At 42.8% G+C, this 19914-nt stretch overlaps 1 protein-coding gene across 1 annotated transcript in view; it reads right to left on the bottom strand.

The window, feature by feature from the left end:
* Positions 1-1770: 1770 nt before the first annotated feature.
* Positions 1771-19914, bottom strand: part of LOC129869037 (GDNF family receptor alpha-4-like) — a 50259-nt gene continuing 32115 nt past the window's right edge. Inside the window, exons 2-8 of the mRNA XM_055943487.1 lie at positions 18481-18744; positions 18291-18383; positions 17227-17578; positions 8227-8336; positions 7806-7940; positions 7233-7378; positions 1771-6024 (exon numbers count right to left, since the gene is read on the bottom strand). Of these exons, the coding sequence (XP_055799462.1) occupies positions 5824-6024; positions 7233-7378; positions 7806-7940; positions 8227-8336; positions 17227-17578; positions 18291-18383; positions 18481-18744 (1301 nt within the window). The 3' untranslated portion in view covers positions 1771-5823. The remainder of the gene's footprint in view (positions 6025-7232; positions 7379-7805; positions 7941-8226; positions 8337-17226; positions 17579-18290; positions 18384-18480; positions 18745-19914) is intronic.

The raw sequence follows: 19914 nt of genomic DNA, 5'->3' as shown, positions 1-19914 counted from the left end.
CACACAAGCCTAAGATCACCATGTGCAATGCCAAGTAGTGTAGTGTAAAGCTCGCCCCATTCGGGCTAGGCCCCTTAGTTCAAGTGAAAATAAATCTTAAAGCTACAGCATACAATGACATTCTAGACGATTCTGTGCTTCCAACTTTGTGTCGAACGTTTGGGGAAGGCCCTTTCCTGTTTCAGCATGACAATGCCCCTGTGCACAAACCGAGGTCCATACAGAATTGGTTTGTCGAGATCGGTGTGGAAGAACTTGATTGGCCTGCACAGAGCCCTGACCTCAACCCCATCGAACACCTTTGGGATGAATTGGAATACCGACTACGAGCCAGGCCTAATTGCCCAACATCACCGACCTCACTAATGCTCTTGTGGCTGAATTGAAGCAAGTCCCCGCAGCAATGTTCCAACATCTAGTGAAAACCCTTCCCAGAAGAGTGGAGGCTGTTATAGCAGCAAAGGGGGGACCAACTCCATATAAATGCCTATGATTTTGGAATGAGATGTTAGACGAGCAGGTGTCCACATACTTTTGGTGTGTAACCAAATATGGACCTATAGGCATATGGCTTTTAGTCTAATAATTCTTGCTATTATAATTCTGCTCACAGATGCAGGCAGCTCTGATAGAATGTCGCCCATTACACAAAGCCATTAACGGATTAAAAGCTTTCCGTGGTCTTCTGGTTGCTTCACCTACCTCATCCTTTAGAGCAGTCAAAAGACAAGATGGGCTCCCCTGAGAGTTGAGCAAAAAGGGAATCAGAAGATATTTCACTGTGCACGCGCCAAAGACTGGTGAGGGCGGAACTGAATCAGCTCAAATAGGACGGGAGACATCCCAGGTGTGGAGGCTCTCCTGTTTAGAAAATTACCATGATAAGTACTTATCATGCACTTTCGCAGGGTAAATCATTGGGCCCCACCATGGCAGCGATATGGACGTGAGGAGATAAGAGTGCTGAGTAGTTGAATTAAAACAGCTTATATGCATTCTGGAGCTCAGGGTTGTGGTTCGGGATAGACTAGCAGTCACCGATTTGGATCCGTAATGGACTTGTTTGTTTTCTATGTGTTTGCATTTTGCACAAATTGGCAAAGGTTTTCTAGGTTATTGCAAAGATTATCTATTATATTACCAAGACAGTCGTGTGACCGTACTAACAATGGAAATACCTTGTCCTCAAACATTTCTAATAACCTGTTTTCGCTTTGGATTAAAATAAAAATGTGATCCATTTTAGAATAAGGCTGTAACGTAACAAAATGTGGAAAGTCAAGTGGTCTGAATACTGTATATCAGTGCATTTGCAACAGCCTAAACATTACGAAACTTCTATTCGATCAAATAAGCCTCATGTACAGTAATTCAGCACTCTCATAGACTTTGATACAAAAAAATCCACACTTAGGTCGGCTTAACTCACGAGGGCAGTTTTTGGGGGGAATAAATCTGGCCTGATGTCCTTGATATTTGTCCTCAAAGCTTTTCTGAACATTATCATGTCAACTCATAGATTTGGGGGGGTTGGCAAGTCAGAAGGGTCCGCGTCTTTCGTCCTTCCTGATTCGTCTACTTTATGCACCTGCAATAACACTGCATCACACAGTCATTGAAACCATCTATTCTTCTAACCTTTAATATGCTCAGATAAAACTGTGGAACACCATTGATCTATGCGTCAGACAAAGGGGTCGGCACGTTAGTGAAAAGTCAAATCATCCAGATCCCCATCCAGACATGCAAAAAGTTCCACACCGAAAACAATAATGTTTTACATTTTTATTATTGTACGTAGTCTTTTTCACACAGCATTGTAAATTCTCACATTTGATGGAGAACCACACAGTGCTCACACCTGATTGTAAACTCACACCATCAGGCATGAATAGGGCACGGCGGAACTCATGGCCATGAAGGTGGATGGTGTGACACAGGTAGGGATGAGGAGGGCACTGTGTGGCTTAAAGCAGCGGCGATGGCTGGGACATTTTGGCATTGCTGGACACTGAAGTTCGAGATACCTCATTGTCAAAATAAGGATCGATATCGCCCCTAATCCGGTGGCTGTTTCATGTTAAACTCAGCCCACTGTAGTGTCCTTCATTCCTTTCTCCAACTGAAGTCTACATAGGCACGGTCAGTGCAATGTGCTTACTATGTTACTTGGATAGTTTCTAAGTGTCTCACTGGCCTCATCCATAAATAACAAGGGTCCATTTTCTAAATGGCGACCATTTTGATACTAATGGACAGAGCCCAAGACTGTTTGAGAGGGCTGGCAGAGAGGCCGGCAACTGCTCAAGTTGAAAGTATTAACCGGCTTGCCAACTGAGGATCACTTTCAAGAAGTGGCCTTACACCATATCCACAGAGTGTTCATTCAACAACTCTCAGGAGTGGTGTGATTCAGACAGCTAATCCTATTTTACACAACTGTGCGGGGCTTGGTGGCGTCGGCTTTGTAAATGAGCAGTTTGATTCTAATGTGGAACATGATGATCATATACCATACTAAAAATGACCATCAACATGGATATCAAGGTCAACACAAGCAGGACACCGCAGAACAACAGTGTTTCACTGTTACAAACAGACAGAGAGACTGACAGATGCTTGACCATAATCTGTACATATACACTTACAAGAGGCATACATAAGATCCTGTAACAGGGCAGATCCAGCCCTATATGGCACAGCTCACTCTCAATGATAATTACAACAAGAGAAAAGAAAACACAAAATATATATACACATTTTCTGTTTAAAGCATACATAAGCCTACCATAAAATAAAGCTTTGTACAAGTATTTGATGGTACAGTGTTTGTTGTTTCAACATGAAAGGAAAAGAGTAGTAGATGTAGAGGCATGTTGTCTGTGAGGGGCAGCAGATGATGGTAAAATACACACGGCGGCAGAGAGTGATGGGCATGCATGTACGGGAGAGTAGCGTTGTCTGTCTGTGAGGCCAAACTGAGGTGGAGGCACACAGTTCAGGACGTTAAAGCACACGAGTAATAGAGTGGAACAGACACTCGCCTCATAGCCACGGGCATGAAAGTCAATCTGAGAGGGCCTGACTACAACAGCAATGCTACTGAAAGCTTTAAGAGCCCTTTCTCTCTCTCTCTCTCTCTGCATCTACGTCTGTCACTCTCCCCATCTTTCCCAAATCCCCCACTGTCTCACTTTTTCCATTCGCTCCCTCTCTACCTCTCCCTTTAACTGTGGATTTATTTGAGTACAAAAACATTATATCAACTCTGCATTGGGTATGGTAATAGATTACAAGATATTTTTGTTCTGAGTGATTAACCAAAATGATTTGAATTTCATTTAGTTCATTTTCTTTCTGTGAGCCCGTTGCTAAGTTTCTGTAGAGGTAAATCAGATCAAGCCCAAACTGTGTGATGTAGTAGAGAGTTGTAGTTTCCAACAGGCTAATATTCTACATAGTTTAAGGCAGAAAATGTGGTAATTAACCACAATGACCATATTCCAAACGGAGAACTCGATAATGGAGATGGAGAGAAGAGAGGACGTACGAGATGGATAGAAAGCAGTTGCTTTGTGAGGTATCTCTACATGAAAATACATGATTTAAGTGATTGATAGTTGGTATTCAGCAGTCATAAAAGTATGCCTTATTTACTTTGAAGAATTACTTAAATAGTGATTTTGTCAGACAGCATAGGCGGCCGCTCTATAGAGATAAGATGATGACTTGGAATGAAATAATAAAACCATCAAATAAAACAAAATATTGTATTAAAGCAAAGTAATGTGAATAAATGATGGTTAATAAGTGATGAGCAGTAATGGACAGTCACTACCACCATGGGACTTTTACTTGACTTTTTATTCTGTGTTACAGAATTCAACCCACATAATGCTTAGTGCATTTAATGTGTAAAAAAAAAAAGATTGAAACCGAAATCGAAAACCGCGATTACTTTTTAAATAATCGAATCGAAACCGAACCGACCTCAAGAAGCGCCCTCATGGGTCAGCACTAACGTCATTGGATATTATTAAAACCATTTGGCCATGGGGGAAATATGTGTGAATACAGCTGTACAAACAAAACCAACGTGATACATTTAGAGTTGGCACGCTCGTTCTCTCTTGCTGTTCGCTTGTATGGCTTATGCTCATATTTATTTAGGCTGCTTCAGTGTGTAAATCAAGGCTTGTCGCTCTCACATCATCTCTTGTGCGGTCACTCACTTTGATGACCACTAGCAGAAGGATCCATTGCCAGGCAGTGAGAAATGACAGTGCCTATTAAAAAAGAACAGCAGTCGTCTTGAACGTCACTGTCCAGATTGGAGATGGTGTTAGACTGCACTAATGCCATCTTGCCTGCTTAATTAATACTCAGAATTAAGTCCCAGCGACTCCCCTCACTGGTGGCAGATGAAGTAAAGAGCTGCAGCACAAATATGCCCTGTAAATATTTATCTCGTTTTAGCATCATGTAGTATCTGTGAGAGCATGAGTCAGATCTAACATCTCTCTCTAGAACGGAAAGAAGTCGATGAATACAAGTCACGTACACAATTCCACAGTCGAGTAGTTTCCCCCTTTAACTATCACCGACAGCCCTTTACCTACTTCCCCTCAGGTGGGAGTTAATTTTGCAAGTTCACAAGAAAATGAGCGATGCAAGAAAGAAAAACATTAACATCAGCAAAAGATTTATCAGGCAGCGAGAAAGAGGCTCAATGTGATGCTCAATGATCAGAGCTGCCAGAGGCTCTATAGTACCCCCCCCCCCTCTCCTCCTACTCAAACACAGGCAGGAAAGGTATAGCTACGTGTGATAGTGTCTCTCCAAAACTATAACAACACCTAGGGATAGAGAGCACTTGTGAACTGCAGACAGCAGTAAATTGGTTCCTCTATCCCCTGAGCTCAAATCCAGACGGCCCCAGCACCTGCCCGCTGAGCCATCTGATTTCATGTTTTATTGCTTATGTTGTTTTCCTCTGCCATTGTCATTATTCGAATTTGGTATAATTATTGTGCCTGTGGTGGGTTTCTCAGATCTCCTCCACAGGGCTGAGAATAAGTGGTGTACAAACTGGAGAGGTCATTGGCATCTAGTCTGAGGTGGTGAAGAGGGGTGCAAACAAGGAGAGCAACAGAGAGACAGGAAGGAAGTGCAACAGAGGTCTCTATGGTTTAGCACAGAGTGGCTTGCCCAACAACCCTCGTATCCAAGGGATGATGAAAGAAAGGAAGTTAACGAAGGAGAAAGAAAAGGTGAGGTGAGGCATGGCACAAAAATCAAAGGAATGAACTGTCATGGTTCCACCAATCACTGGTCATGTTTTCTTTGAGAAGGGTGCTGTTTACTGGCCTTGGGCGATGAGCTCCTCATGAAGAGGGAGAGTGGAGCTGGATAGCCAATCTTGAGACAGGCACCGGACAGACAGCCATATCGATTCATCCAGACAGACCTTATTAATTCAGCCATTGACTTATTTATCGGCCCAGGTTGTTCAACTACGTCTACTTATGTGAGAGAGGAGCAAAGAGATGGGCAGCTATGAATACTAAAACAGATCGCAAGTAGACAGAGCAGGAGAGGAAAGATAGAGATTACAGAAAAAGACCAGTTGTTGGAAAGTAAGAAAGTAAAACAGAAATCATGAAAGTAATGTAAAACAGAAGAAATGTCCATTTCCTCCTTGTGGTCGATCTTCCCTCAGCCTTAAGTCTCCCCATCAGTCCATTCTATCTCATTGCCATGGTGGAGGTGACCCAGTGGATGTGATACTGTAGCTGAGCATAAGGGAGGTAGAAGGGGGGTTCGTTAACCCTGACACCCCCAGCCCAGCATGGCAGCGGGCAGCAGCAGCAGCAGCAGAGGCAGCATGGGTACTGTTTGGCCTGCCGCTCCTCTATGGCCCCCTCGGGCCCCAGAGCCCACACTAGACTTCTCCTTCTCAGAATATTGAGGGATAACGTTGAATTCCTGACTTTCCTCCTCTTCTTCCTCTTCAGTGTCTTTCACCTGAGAGAGAGAGGGAATGTGATAATTCAGAATTCAAACAGAGCCAGGGGCGCACCTTTGGTTTTAGAAGTGGGGGACACACATTGTTTTTTAAATATCCGGTCGGATAAACACTCCAAACAGCCTACCCGACTGCTTGGTAGGCGTCCGCATAGTCCTAAAGCACACAATTGCCTCGTTGTGTATCACATTCCAATGATAAAACTGGTGGGGGACAAAAATGCAATTTCAGAATGTGGGGGGGGGACATGTCCCGCCCGTCCCCTGTGAAAGTTGCACCCCTGAATAGAGCGAATGGAATTTGCAGGTAATTAACCATCACATACAGTCAGTCCATAGTGTATCTGCTTGTTGTAAATATGAAACATCTTGGCAGTAAACAAGCTCGTTAAAACGATTCATTATTTGTGTGGAATAGGTAGGCTATCATGAGCCTCCTGACAGAGGGAAAAAGCAACTCAGCGTTAAAAGTTGCTTTTCAATGTAGGTGTTGAATCCCGATTCGAAAGGTGTCAGCATCTTTATTATTAGAAAGAAAGGTGAGCGTCTTGGTCACGGAATAAGATCACCAGAGTGAGGAGAAGAAAGTGGAAGAAAATAAGTGTATTACATAGGAACATCTACAACCTGCACTCAGAGGGAGGGAGGTTTAGAGGTTAGGGGGAAAGAAGAGAGGGGAGGGATTGGAACGGTGTAAAGGATTGTAGCGGAGGAGAGGAGAAAGCGAGTGAGAGGGATTAGGGTGACAAGAGAAAGGGGGAGAGGAGACAGATGGGTGTGAATAAATTAACATCAACACAAGAGGATTGATGCTCCCTCCTGCAAACACCTCTGGCTAATCCTCACGCACAGTGAGTGAGAGAGAGATAGGGAAAGGGACAGAAAGATTGGGAGAAATAAAGGGATGTAAAGGTAAAAAGGGAGGTGCTGGGTCTTGTTCAACGCAACAGTAATGTGTTGACGCTGACCGTGAGCCGTGTGTTGAGTCAGATGTGTTGGGAGTATATATCAGATCAGTTCTGTGCGTGAACTTTGACACCCAGGCAGCTCTGTTGGCACTCACGTCACACCGTAGGTCATCATGCAAATCACAGAGCATCTCAGTGAGAACCTACCGAAAAAAGCTTTTCGGCCAGCTGTTTTTAAGTTACTGTACGGTATTTAAGTAGTCTGGGTTTGGTGAGGCAACGAAGAGTACTTATACTCACACTGTTGCGTTCTGATAAAACGTTGACATTGATCTTGTCCTGAAAGATGCGTGGGGAGGGGGTGGCAGACGCGTGGCGACGAGGTGGCAGGGTCGTGCTCTCCACAGGGCGAGGGGAAGCGCCACCCAAATAACTGATAGCATTACCTGAGACACAACAGCATCATTACCACCACCACCCACATTATCATCAGCATTATCATCATCCCCATTATACCCACTGCCGATGAGGCCAAATGTCCTCAGAACATTCCATTATTCATAGCAGCCATGAATGCGTTAATCAACTGGGCATTGAGGCATGGCAATCGTTCAGCTATTCACCTCAGTTGCAATATGGGAATCAGACACGAATGAAACAGTTTCAATTAACACTGCTGTCCATCAATATTGTAATTAAGTACTGGGCTACAGTATACCATACAGAACAAGTAGGCAGCTCTCTTGGGCTACAGAGCGCCCGCTAATCTATTTGTGTGATCTGCTGATTTCAAGTGGGCTCACAGGACCAGGGATATTGCTGGAGCAGCCTCTAGGGGATGTCATTGTAGGCGGTTGAGGGAGTGTTACTCACGCAGACAGACATTGCTGTCAAACATGTGCAGGATGCGCAGACAGTCCTGCCACTGGTTCCCACTGCCCTCACAGCTGCACCACTGGGACACGTCCATACTGATATTGTTCACGTAGTTGGGGGTCATGATGGTGCCTGGAGGAGGTTGTTGATTAGAGATGTGTCAGCAGGCCTGACTTCTATACGAACTTTGGAACGTTTGATCCAAAGCCAAACAAGGCAATTGGCTATGAAATGAGTGCCTACCTATACCCTGGGGTTAGCAAGAGCTAACAACATTGATCTGATTATAAGGTCATTGGAGTCAACTCAGAACTCTATCTCTAGCATTGTTCCTTCCTTGTGTTGTTAATCCCTCTTCCATCCCTTCCCTCCATCTCATTTCATCCACCCCCTCGATCCTGTTCTTTCGCCAGCTCACCTATGAGTCCAGCGTAGGCCTTAAGGCAGACGGCTCCACTCTCTCTCATGCAGCCAGAGGGAGAATGGGACGAGGGCTGGCAGTTGTGCTGGAAATCAGCCAGCCGAGATCTGACAGACACACACACCAACACAAACATTCACACAAACCCACACAAAGGGAGACAAACATAATTGTAAACAGGTGCCAATATTGGGTTGGCAACTTGGCGATGTAATTTTCTGAGGGCACCTTTACAATTGTGTTTTTGGGGGATTTAGTACCTAACGAAAGGCAGAATCCACAGCACATGAAAGCCTACAGAAAGATAACTTTCCACCTAGGAATCTTAGTGTTAGCACACGCAATGTTTATCTCATAGACAATTTAAAAACATTATCTGAAGCATGATGAGAGGTGCTGCATCATTATCATGAACCAGTGTTAATTTTGGCACTCTTTTTTTTAGATTTAGTCTAGACTTAGTCATTTTGACTAAAGTATCATTTAGTCTTAGACACATTTGTGTCATTTGAATAATGATTTGATCTAGTTATTGTCCAAATGATGAAAACAGTGGGCCATTTTAGTAAACTAAATGTCCTTTCATTTTTGTCACATTTTAGTCACATCACATTTGTGTTCCCTCAGTAACCTACAGTAAACATAAGTCACTGACATCCATGTGCACCAACATACATGTCATTGTCTTACCAACGTACAGTATTTTTCTGCATAACATCCTATTCTCTTCCCAACAGAATAAATATATATAACAATTATATATGCCATGTAAATTCCTAATTCAGCCTACGTAGATATTACATACAAAACAAACAGACACACAGGAGTGCAGAGAGAGAAAGAGAGCGAGAGTAGCGCAATCACCAGATGGTGCTGCAAAGTATTGGCAAAGTGGAATGGGTTGCACCTCCATCACTTGGTTGTGTCCTTGCCATTGTTATCAGCATTCCACAGACGCCGCAGCCACACGGATGTCCAAAAGTAGAACAGGGGCTAATGACTTTGAACTGGAGTTAATGACTGTTTCGCCCAATGATGTAGTCGAGTCACTAAACCTCGAGTCCAAATCGAGTCCCAAGTCCCCTGTGCTCGAGTCACGAGTCCCTATGGCTGAAGTCAGAGAGCCAGTGCTCAAGTCGTGATCCAAGTGCTCAAGTCTGAGTCACCGGGTCAACATTAACTTAAAATAAAGTTACTTACCCAGTGTGATATAGTGTAGTAGCAAGTGGAATTTAGTCAATAAACTATTTGCTCTCCCTTTTCCATTCTTTCTGTGCCACCAAATATTTGCATTGAGGCTACTGGTAATGTTGCCAGGGCCATGTTTAGTTGCAAGACATTCTAGAACGTTGCATATGAAAATACCATGAATAAAGCCAATGTTATTCCTTATTCAACATGTCAGAGAGACATGTTTGTTCTACATAGCACATTTCTATCTGAAAGTTCCAAAACGTTGAAAAACTAGATGATTACTTCTAGATTTTTTTGGGTCCCCTTTCTGCTTTCTCAATGACATTCAAATCAGCATTGAAAAAAGGCACACGTTTAAGTTTGTTCCACCTAATCGAGTCTGACCACAAGTCAGACACAACTATAATACCATATGCGTTTGATGGATTGCAGGAAAAGAGCAGGAATAGCCATTTATCGTAGGCTATAGAGGTTGACCGATTATGATTTTTCAACGCCGATACCAATACCGATTATTAGAGGACCAAAAAAAGCTGATGCCGATTAATTGGACGATTTTTGATAACAATGATTTTTAATGACAATTACAACAATACTGAATGAACACTTTTATTTTAACTTAATATAATACATAAATAAAAAATCGATTTAGTCTCAAATAATGTCACGCCCTGACCTTAGAGAGCCTTTTTATGTCTTTATTTGGTTTGTTCAGGGTGTGATTTGGGGTGGGCATTCTATGTTTTCTTTTCTATGATTTTGGCCGGGTATGGTTCTCAATCAGGGACAGCTGTCTATTGTTGTCTCTGATTGGGAACCATACTTAGGTAGCTCTTTTTCCCTCCTTTCGATGTGGGTAGTTGACTTTTGTTAGTGGCACTTATGCCCTGTAAGCTTCACGGTTGTGCTTTCGTTTCTTGTTTTGTTGGCGACATTGAAATAAATGGAAAATGTACGCTCACGGCGCTGCACTTTGGTCCACTTCTTACAACGGCCGTGACAAATAAATAATGAAACATGTTCAATTTGGTTTAAATAATGCAAAAACACAGTGTTGGAGAAGAAAGTAAAAGTGCAATATGTGCCATGTAAAAAAAGCTGTCCAAAAGTTCCTTGCTCAGAACATATGAAAGCTGGTGGTTCCTTTTAACATGAGTCTTCAATATTCCCAGTTAAGAAGATTTAGGTTGTAGTTATTATAGGAATTATATAACTATTTCTCTCTACACCATTTGTATTTCATATACCTTTGACTATTGGATGTTCTTATAGGCACTATAGTATTGCCAGCCTAATCTCAGGAGTTGATAGGCTGGAGGTCATAAACAGCGCTGTGCTTCAAGCATTGCGAAGAGCTGCTGACAAACGTAGGAAAGTGCTGTTTGAATGAATGCTTATGAGCCTGCTGCTGCCTACCACCGCTCAGTCAGACTGCTCTATCAAATCAAATCATAGGCTTAATTATAATATATTAATGGATATAATATATATATGGAACCATTCCGTATTTTATCGAACGGGTGGCATCCATAAGTCTAAATATCGCTGTTACATTGCACAACCTTCAATGTTATGTCATAATTATGTAAAATTCTGGCAAATTAATTACGGTCTTTGGTAGGAAGAAATGGTCTTCACACAGTTCGCAACAAGCCAGGTGGCCCAAACTGCTGCACAGAACGCAAGAGAAGTGACACAATTTCCCTAGTTAATATTGCCTGCAAACATGAATTTCTTTTAATTAAATATGCAGGATTAAAAATATATACTTGTGTATTGATTTTAAGAAAGGCATTGATGTTTATGGTTAGGTACACTGGTGCAACGACAGTGCTTTTTGCACGAATGCGCTTGTTAAATAATCACCAGTTTCGCGAAGTAGGCTGTGATTCAATGATAAATTAACAGGCACCACATTGATTATTTGCAACACAGGACAAGCTAGTTAAACTAGTAATATCATCAACCATGTGTAGTTAACTAGTGATTATGTTAAGATTGATTGTTTTTTGTAAGATAAGTCTAATGCTAGCTAGCAACTTACCTTGGCTCCTTGCTGCACTCGCGTAACAGGTGGTCAGCCTGCCACGCAGTCTCCTCGTGGAGTGCAATGTAATCGGCCATAATCGGTGTCCAAAAATGCCAATTACCGATTGTTATGAAAACTTGAAATCGGCCATAATTAATCGGCCATGCCTCTAGTACGCTAATCGGTCGACCTCTAGTACGCTACAATCCAAAGTATGTCTTCCAATGGTGCGACTGCTATCGGCATCCAAAGATTATCCAACTTGAATAAACACTTGGAGGTATACGACAGCAGTGGTGTAGCCTACGGGCGATACGGATATAAATGATTATTGATATCGACATAGCACATTGATGAGAATTACACTACTGCTCTCTCATTTAGCTATTTGTGCCTTAAGGATTGTGGCTGTTGTGTATGGCTGTTCACAAATGTGTACATGTATTTTAACCCAATAATGGTTGAATTTAAGAAGTTTAAGCTGCTTATCAATCATTGTTTTTTTGACTAGTGGACAGCCAGTGAAAAATGCGCTCTTGGAACAGCTGCAGTGCGGATCCCAGCCTGTGGAATAAAAGTTTAAGGGAGTTCCTCCATTCTAAACTCCCCCGTGGTGTTGTGCATTTTTTCCCAACTCGAAGCAATGAGCCCAATCAGTCCTCAATGACTACAAAATTATAAACAACAGAGTAGGCTAATAAGTCCTTCGTTTTTGGGTTATACTCAGGCAAAACCGTTTGGCTATATTTATATATATTTTGCCATATTTCCAAGTCATATTCTTGAAGATCAAGGGATATTAAATTAATTGGAATGACTTTTTAAAATTTTATGCAAAGATATAGCCTAATAATATTATTATCTGTAGTAGAAGCCTACATATCTAAGTAAAATGCAACATCCATTATGGCCAGCTATGTAAACTCTAACATTGACTTATCCTGCAATAGATGTCGTTCAATTGGTAATATTTTTTTATTCTTCATTTAATGCCTCTTGAGCAGGTTAACATTTATTGGGATGAGTCTTGTCCTTGAGGCAGAACTAATTCCGCTAGATGGGCCAGCTGCAAAGTCAAAATGGACTATATTGTACAAATTAAGGAAAACACAAATTTGCATAAATGTAAGCATTAGGATTAGCCGTGTGGTTAAGTTTAGGGTTAGGTTAAAAATCATCAGATTGTATGACTTTGTGGCTGTGCCAGCTAATGACCACTCTGCAAAGCTGACTCCAGAACAAGATTCATGACGAAGCACGCTAACCTGCGCCTTGTTAGGGGAAAGTAATATAAAAGTAACTGAAAGTAATAAGATTACAGTGCCTTTAGAAAGTATTCACACCCCTTGACTTTTTACAAAAAAAATTGTGTTGCAGTCTGAATTTACAATCGATTAAATTTAGATTTTTTGATCACTGGCCTACACACAATTCCTCATAATGTCAATGTGGAATTATGTTTTTATTCATTTTTACAAATTAATTAAAAATGAAAAGCTGAAATGTCTTGAGTCAATAAGTATTCAAACCCTTTGTTATGGCAAGCATAAATACGTTCAGGAGTAAACATTTGTCAAATAAGAAATTGCATGGACTCACTCTGTGTAAAGACTGAAAAGATTTGGCATGGGTCCCCATATCCTCAAAAAGTTATACAGCCACACCATCGAGAGCATCCTGACCGGTTGCATCACCGCCTGGTATGGCAACTGCTCGGCATCTGACCATAAAGCTTTACAGAGGGTAGTGAGTACGGCCTAGTACATCACCAGGGCCAAGCTTCCTGCCATCCAGGACCTATATAATAGGCAGTGTCAGAGGAAAGCCCATAAAATTGTCAGATTTGATTTGTGTGCAATAATAGTTGTTTTTTGTTGTTGTTTTTTTTACCCCATTTTCTCCCCAATTTCGTGGTATCCAATTGGTAGTTACAGTCTTGTCTCATCGCTTCAACTCCAGTACGGACTCGGGAGAGGCGAAGTTCGAGAGCCGAGCATCCTCCAAAACACAACCCAACCAAGCCGCACTGCTTCTTGACACAATGCCCACTTAACCCGGAAGCCAGTCGCACCAATGTGTCAGAGGAAACACCGTGCAACTGGTGACCGTGTCAGCGTGCACTGCGCCCGGCCAGCCACAGGAGTCTCTAGTGCGCGATGGGACAAGGACAGCCCTGACGGCCAAACCCTCCCCTAACCCCTGACGACGATGGGCCAATTGTGCGCCGCCCTATGGGTCTGAATGACTGCCTCATCTCGGAGAGGAAGAAAACCACTCAGGGATTGCACCATGAGGCCAATGGTGATTAAAACAGTTACAGACCTTAATGGCTGTGATAGGAGAAAACTGATGATGGATCAACAACATTGTAGTTACTCCACAATACTAACCTAAATTACAGAGTGAAAAAAAGGATGCCTGTACAGAATACAAATATTACAAAACATGCATCCTGTTTGCAACAAGACACTACAGTAAAATTGAAAAAAATGTGTCAAAGAAATTATATTTTTGTCCTGAATACAAAGTGTTGCGTTTGGGGAAAATCCAATACAACACATTACTGAGTATTACTCTCCAAAACATTCACTGTTTTGCCAACATGAATGAGAGGAGGATGGCATTGGTGTTCAACTAGTCTACAAGTATTATTACAATTATTTTACTTGCGCACACAAACACACAGCCTTGTACAGCTAACCTTGTGGGGGGACACAATTCAGTCCCATCCAAAAACCTTTTTTCCTGTCACGCCCTGGCCTTAGTTATCTTTATTTTCTGTAATATTTTGGTTAGGTCAGGGTGTGACAGGGGGGATGTTTGTGTATTTGTCTCGTCTTGGGTGGTTGTATGGTATAGGGGGTTTTGGGTAGAGTGTATGGGTTTGTGTTGAGTGTAGGTGTCTATGTGCAGTGTTTAGTGTCAGCACTATTTTGTTTGAATAGCTTCACGGTCGTCTGTTTGTTGTTTTGTTCGTTTATATAAGTATTCGTGTTCGTCTTCTTAATAATAAAGAAGTATGTATTTCTCTCACGCTGCGCCTTGGTCCACTCTTCTTCAAAGTTACGACGATCGTGACATTTCCCTAACCCTAACCCGTACTCTTACCCTAACCTTAACCCAAAAACGTAACCTTAACCCTAAACCTAACCCTAGCTCCTAGGACTTCTGGTCTCCACAAGAATAGTTAAACACGTACACACACACACACACGCACGCACGCACGCACGCACGCACACACACACACACACACACACAGACATAAATCAGTACCATGCACAGCCACATGATCTTTAGCAACATTGATTGGACTAAATTGTTTTTAGTTGGCTGGATGTCCTTTGGATGGTGGACCATTCTTGATACACACGGTTGAGGGGGGAAAATCCAGCAGCGTTACAGTTCTTGACACAAACTGGTACACCTGGCACCTACTACCATACCCTGTTCACAGGCACTTAAATATTTTGTCTCGCTCATCCACCCTTTGACTGGCACACATACACAATCCATGTCTCAATTTTCCCAAGGCTTAAAAATCCTTCTTTAGCCGGTCTCAGTATACAGCCTTGTTGATTTGATGACGTTTAAATGTTTAAGTGTAAATGGTGCTGGAATAGCGGAGGCAGGGCTCCTGTAGTCTTTGTGCTGCCTTGCTGCAACTCCATGGTTCTAAATCAGTCGTTGTTTATTTAGTAAACTGTCGAAAACATGAACGTGCTTGACCATGCTGCAGGTGATATAACTGTTGGTATGCAATATTTGCTTTGTGGACTTCACCGGACAGATGTTGATGAAACAAACGTATGTGTAGTTTAATTTATTCCGCCACTGTGTGACAGTTGTCTTTTTGTTGTCACGGCCTTATTGTATATCACGGTGGCATATGAACGAAGAGTTTATAGAGCAAACAACGCAATTATCCCCCACAGCTCACGAAGCTGATGTAGGCTGTGTGTGGCGGGTGTGCTGTGTCCTTCCCACTGCTGAACACAACTGCCCTGCGCATCTGGGCTGCTAATATTAGTTGTGCTTATCACAAAAGCTTTCAATCTCTCCAAAAACTCCTGTCCAGTCCACTTAGTAGTCAGATTTTAGTCAGAGATCATTTCATCTTGTCTCGTTTTAGTCAACTGAAATTATTTTTTTGTTGTTGTTTAGTTATATATTTTTTTGTCTATTTAGTCAGTTATAGTCTCCTCAATTGCAACTGAAAAATGTGTGTGTTTGACAAATATTTTAATCACTATTTCTGTTGACAAAATTAACACTGTTATAAACATATCGAATATTAGCTTTGGATGTTACCTGTTGCATGAATATTGACTTTATAGGAACACTGGGAAATAGACTCTGCTAGTCAAACCCAGTGGTGCATTCATAATTCACAGACTAACACCTCTAAACCTGCTCCCCAAGCATACTCATCCATACAAAACACCTCTGAGCAGCCGGCGGAATAAAAACACTGCAGCCTGGGACAGAGCCAGACACAGAGACGTATCGACATTAGTCTTTATTTTTATGAATGTCATCAATGTTTCCATCCAGCCATTTATGTGAATAAAATACCTAGCGCACGAAAAAAAGTCATGACCGGGCTGATGGAAACATTAACAATTTGTTTGGTGGATATGGTAGGATCTTATTGAGGGTCTTATTCTGGTAAGATAATGCTCGATGCTTGGCTGTCATTTGACAAATACAGATAATAGCGCTCTTATCCATAATAATCTCATTTAGGTAGCCTACCCCCACTCTATCTGTGAGCTGTTGGTTAGAGCACATGTACCAAGACCAGAGTTGGGACATTTTCTATATAATGCAATAGTTTTTGTGACAAAACCATCAGTAGAGTTGAAAGTGCGACGGAGATCGATTTAACTTGTATTTTTCATTCGTTACCATGGTATTTTAATGGAAAGGGTTATTTTTATGTTAACTACGTCATCACGCATAGCCATTTATGCAGATTTTAGAATGTTCGCATGAAAATCTGTCGCAAATTGGATGGAAACCTAGCTAATTATGAAGATTATTGAAAAACAGGGCCTTCCGAGTGGCGCAGTAGTCTAAGACACTGCAACGCTGTGCCACTAGAGATTCTGGGTTCGCGACCGGGAGACCCATGGGGCGGCGCACAATTGGCCCAGCATCATCCGGGTTAGGGGAGGGTCATTGTCTCATCGCGCACTAGCGACTCCTGTGGCGGGCTGGGTGCAGTGTGTTTCCTCTGGCACATTGGTACGGCTGGCTTCCGGGTTAAGTGGGCATTGTGTCAAGAAGCAGTGCGGCTTGGTTGGGTTGTGTTTTGGAGGATTCGCGGCTCTCGAGTCGGTACTGGAGTTGCAGCGGTGAGACAAGACTGTAACTACCAATTGGATACCATGAAATTGGGGAGAAAAATTAAAAAAGATTATTGAACAACCTCTTCTTTGTAGGGAACTCGAACCTCTGAACTCTTTGTACTGTAACTATTGTACTGTATTTAAGGATCTGAAGATTCAGGTGGTAGTTCATGAAATACTTACTGTATGTACATCCAGTCCTCTCCACCTCTGTCTACCCTCACACTCGCTACAAAACCTCCCTTCACACTCATGAACTATAATCAAATCAGTTAAGCCCTCTGCAAATACTACGCTTGTTATGAATCTTTGCATTGTGATTATAACTGTTAATATGCCTCAATACAGTACTTAGAGTTGAGTGGAAAAGTTTAGTCTGATGTCACACCTCCCAGTAACCATGTTTCCCCAGCCAGCTCAGCTCACCTACAGAGCTTGTCCCTGGCACAGTAGCCCTGCAGGCTGAGGCAGTTGGGCTTGCCGTCTCTCTCCTCATAGGAACACGACGGTACGATGGTCTTCCGCCGGCGCTCCCCACAGAGGGCATCGGAGCAGGGACAGAAGAGCAGGGCAAAGCTGTACTCCTCTGGTACCCGCTCCAGGAAGCGCCGCAGCGCCCGGTGGCACTTCTGTCTGTTACAGCTGCCGTCGGAGCCCGGTGGCCGCTTGGTGCAGGCCACAACATACTCCGACCTCAGAGAACCACACTTCTCATACAGACCACAGTCCTGGGCTGCCTTCAGACACTGGTTCTGCCCATCCAGAGGCAGAGAGGAAGCTGGGAAGAGAGGGAGAAAACACAGAGAAGAATGGAGGAAGGTGGTTGTGTTTTGGGAAAAGGGGCAATGAATAACAGAGAAAGGAAGACAAAACCATAAAATATATGATCCTGGAACACAAAAACGTCCCAGACTGACATGTGGTGTGTTCGTAAATTCACTCTGGGGTGCCAGAGTGTGCTCAGAGTGCGCTCTGGGCGTACGTAAATTCAGAGCGTTGTCAGATTGTCCGTTCGCAAATCCTGAGCGTTTCGCTCTCGGAGCGTCCAGAGCGCACACTGGACGCCCGGACCGAGGAGTAGGGTTGATCCAAGCGTTCTGACCACACATTGGCAGTCAAGCACCCAAGCTAACTGGCTAATGTTGGCGAGCTTGCTAGCTGCTTCCAGACACAAATGAGAGAACACCTCACTCTGACCATTTTACTCGCCCTAGCAGAGCTGGTTAGGCTGTTTTTATGTTATCCAGAGCGTTGGTGACTGTATCTGCTACTGGCAACAATTTAAATACACTTTTTTGCCGACGTTTACTGACACCGGCCATATTCCATGGGTGTTGAGCATTCGTAAATTGATCAGTTATTCTGCACTCTGGCACATTCAGATGAGAGTTCTCTGAAATTGGAGTAGATAGCCAGAGTTATAATAATCTCCAAATTATTCAGAGATGTTTCAATAAGAGAGAGCTTACGGAGCAGTGAGCAGTATTTACCTGCCATGATGGAGGCCATACGTGTCATCTCTATGTGCCTCACAAACTCCACCTCCAGATCCTCATACGGAGAGACCTCGTTCTCATCGTACACTGTGAAAACACAGAGGCCGTAAGGACAGAAACCACCTCACACGCACCAATACAATCGCACACATAAAATACAAAACATAAACACAGTCAAACCCACCAGCGAATCTGACAGTCCAGTAGACCCTGAGGCAGAGCTCCTCCCGGCGGGAGCCGCGCTGACACTTGCAGGCCTGGAGGGGGTGGTAGTGCTGCAGGGCGCTCTGGGCCTCCAGGCACTCACGTCGGGCGTCTGGGCCCAGGGGCGACACAGCCTCCTCAGCAGCACAGTACTCCAGCACCCTGTACACCCCCATACAGCCCTCATCCTGTACACAGCCTCGTTCCGCCTCCAGACAGTCTATGGAGCCAGCCAGCACACTACCTGGAAGAGGTAGAAGATGGGTAACATGATTGTAATTGGTCACCTGTGTTCCTGAACAGCTATTTTTTACAGATGAGAATTGTTCTGTCGGTCAGCACCTGTGTCGTTCCACGAAAAGAGTGCCTTTTGCGTCCCTTTGATATTTTAAGTAGAAATTGTGCACCAATATTGAATTTTAAATGCCCGTTATATTAAATCAAGTGCCCTTTAATATAAACCACATGGAGAATTCAATAATTCTATAATTTTTTATATGAATAAAGACTTGCTGAAGTGTCCCTCCATACATGATGGAAGATTTGAACCCACTTAACTCCAAACTTTCTCCAAGTTTTCACCATCATTGTAAAGCTGTAGTTATTTTTGTTTCCTTGATCAAGTCATTCATGAAGATTATTATTTATTTAATGTGATAAGTGATTCATTCATATGTGAACTGAACTCTCGATTTGAATATGGTTAAACTATTCCTTTTTTAACTATTGTTTTTCAAAAGAAACATTGAACATCTAATAGTCAATTCATAGTGTAAAAGAAGGTGAGCTGGTTCTATTCTTTTCGGCAATGTTCTGATGTTGTGTGGTGGGAAACGGAGCGGGTCGAGCATAACATGTCAACCCTGTTCCCCACAAATAGACAGGCTAGAACTGTTAACAATGTCTTTTTTTTGTGAAGCTTGCATTCAATTGCCACTCCCTGTTGCACACACCAAGCACCCATTCCTCCTGTTACAATATATATATATATATATCTATCTATCTATCTATATATATATATACACTGCTCAAAAAAATAAAGGGAACACTTAAACAACACAATGTAACTCCAAGTCAATCATACTTCTGTGAAATCAAACTGTCCACTTAGGAAGCAACACTGATTGACAATACATTTCACATGCTGTTGTGCAAATGGAATAGACAAAAGGTGGAAATTATAGGCAATTAGCAAGACACCCCCCAAAACAGGAGTGATTCTGCAGGTGGTGACCACAGACCACTTCTCAGTTCCTATGCTTCCTGGCTGATGTTTTGGTCACTTTTGAATGCTGCCGGTGCTCTCACTCTAGTGGTAGCATGAGACGGAGTCTACAACCCACACAAGTGGCTCAGGTAGTGCAGTTCATCCAGGATGGCACATCAATGCGAACTGTGGCAAAAAGGTTTGCTG

The sequence above is a fragment of the Salvelinus fontinalis genome, chromosome 13 (assembly GCF_029448725.1).
Source record: "Salvelinus fontinalis isolate EN_2023a chromosome 13, ASM2944872v1, whole genome shotgun sequence".
Classification (NCBI taxonomy): Eukaryota; Metazoa; Chordata; class Actinopteri; order Salmoniformes; family Salmonidae; genus Salvelinus; species Salvelinus fontinalis.
This window is presented reverse-complemented; position numbering and strand designations above follow the sequence as displayed.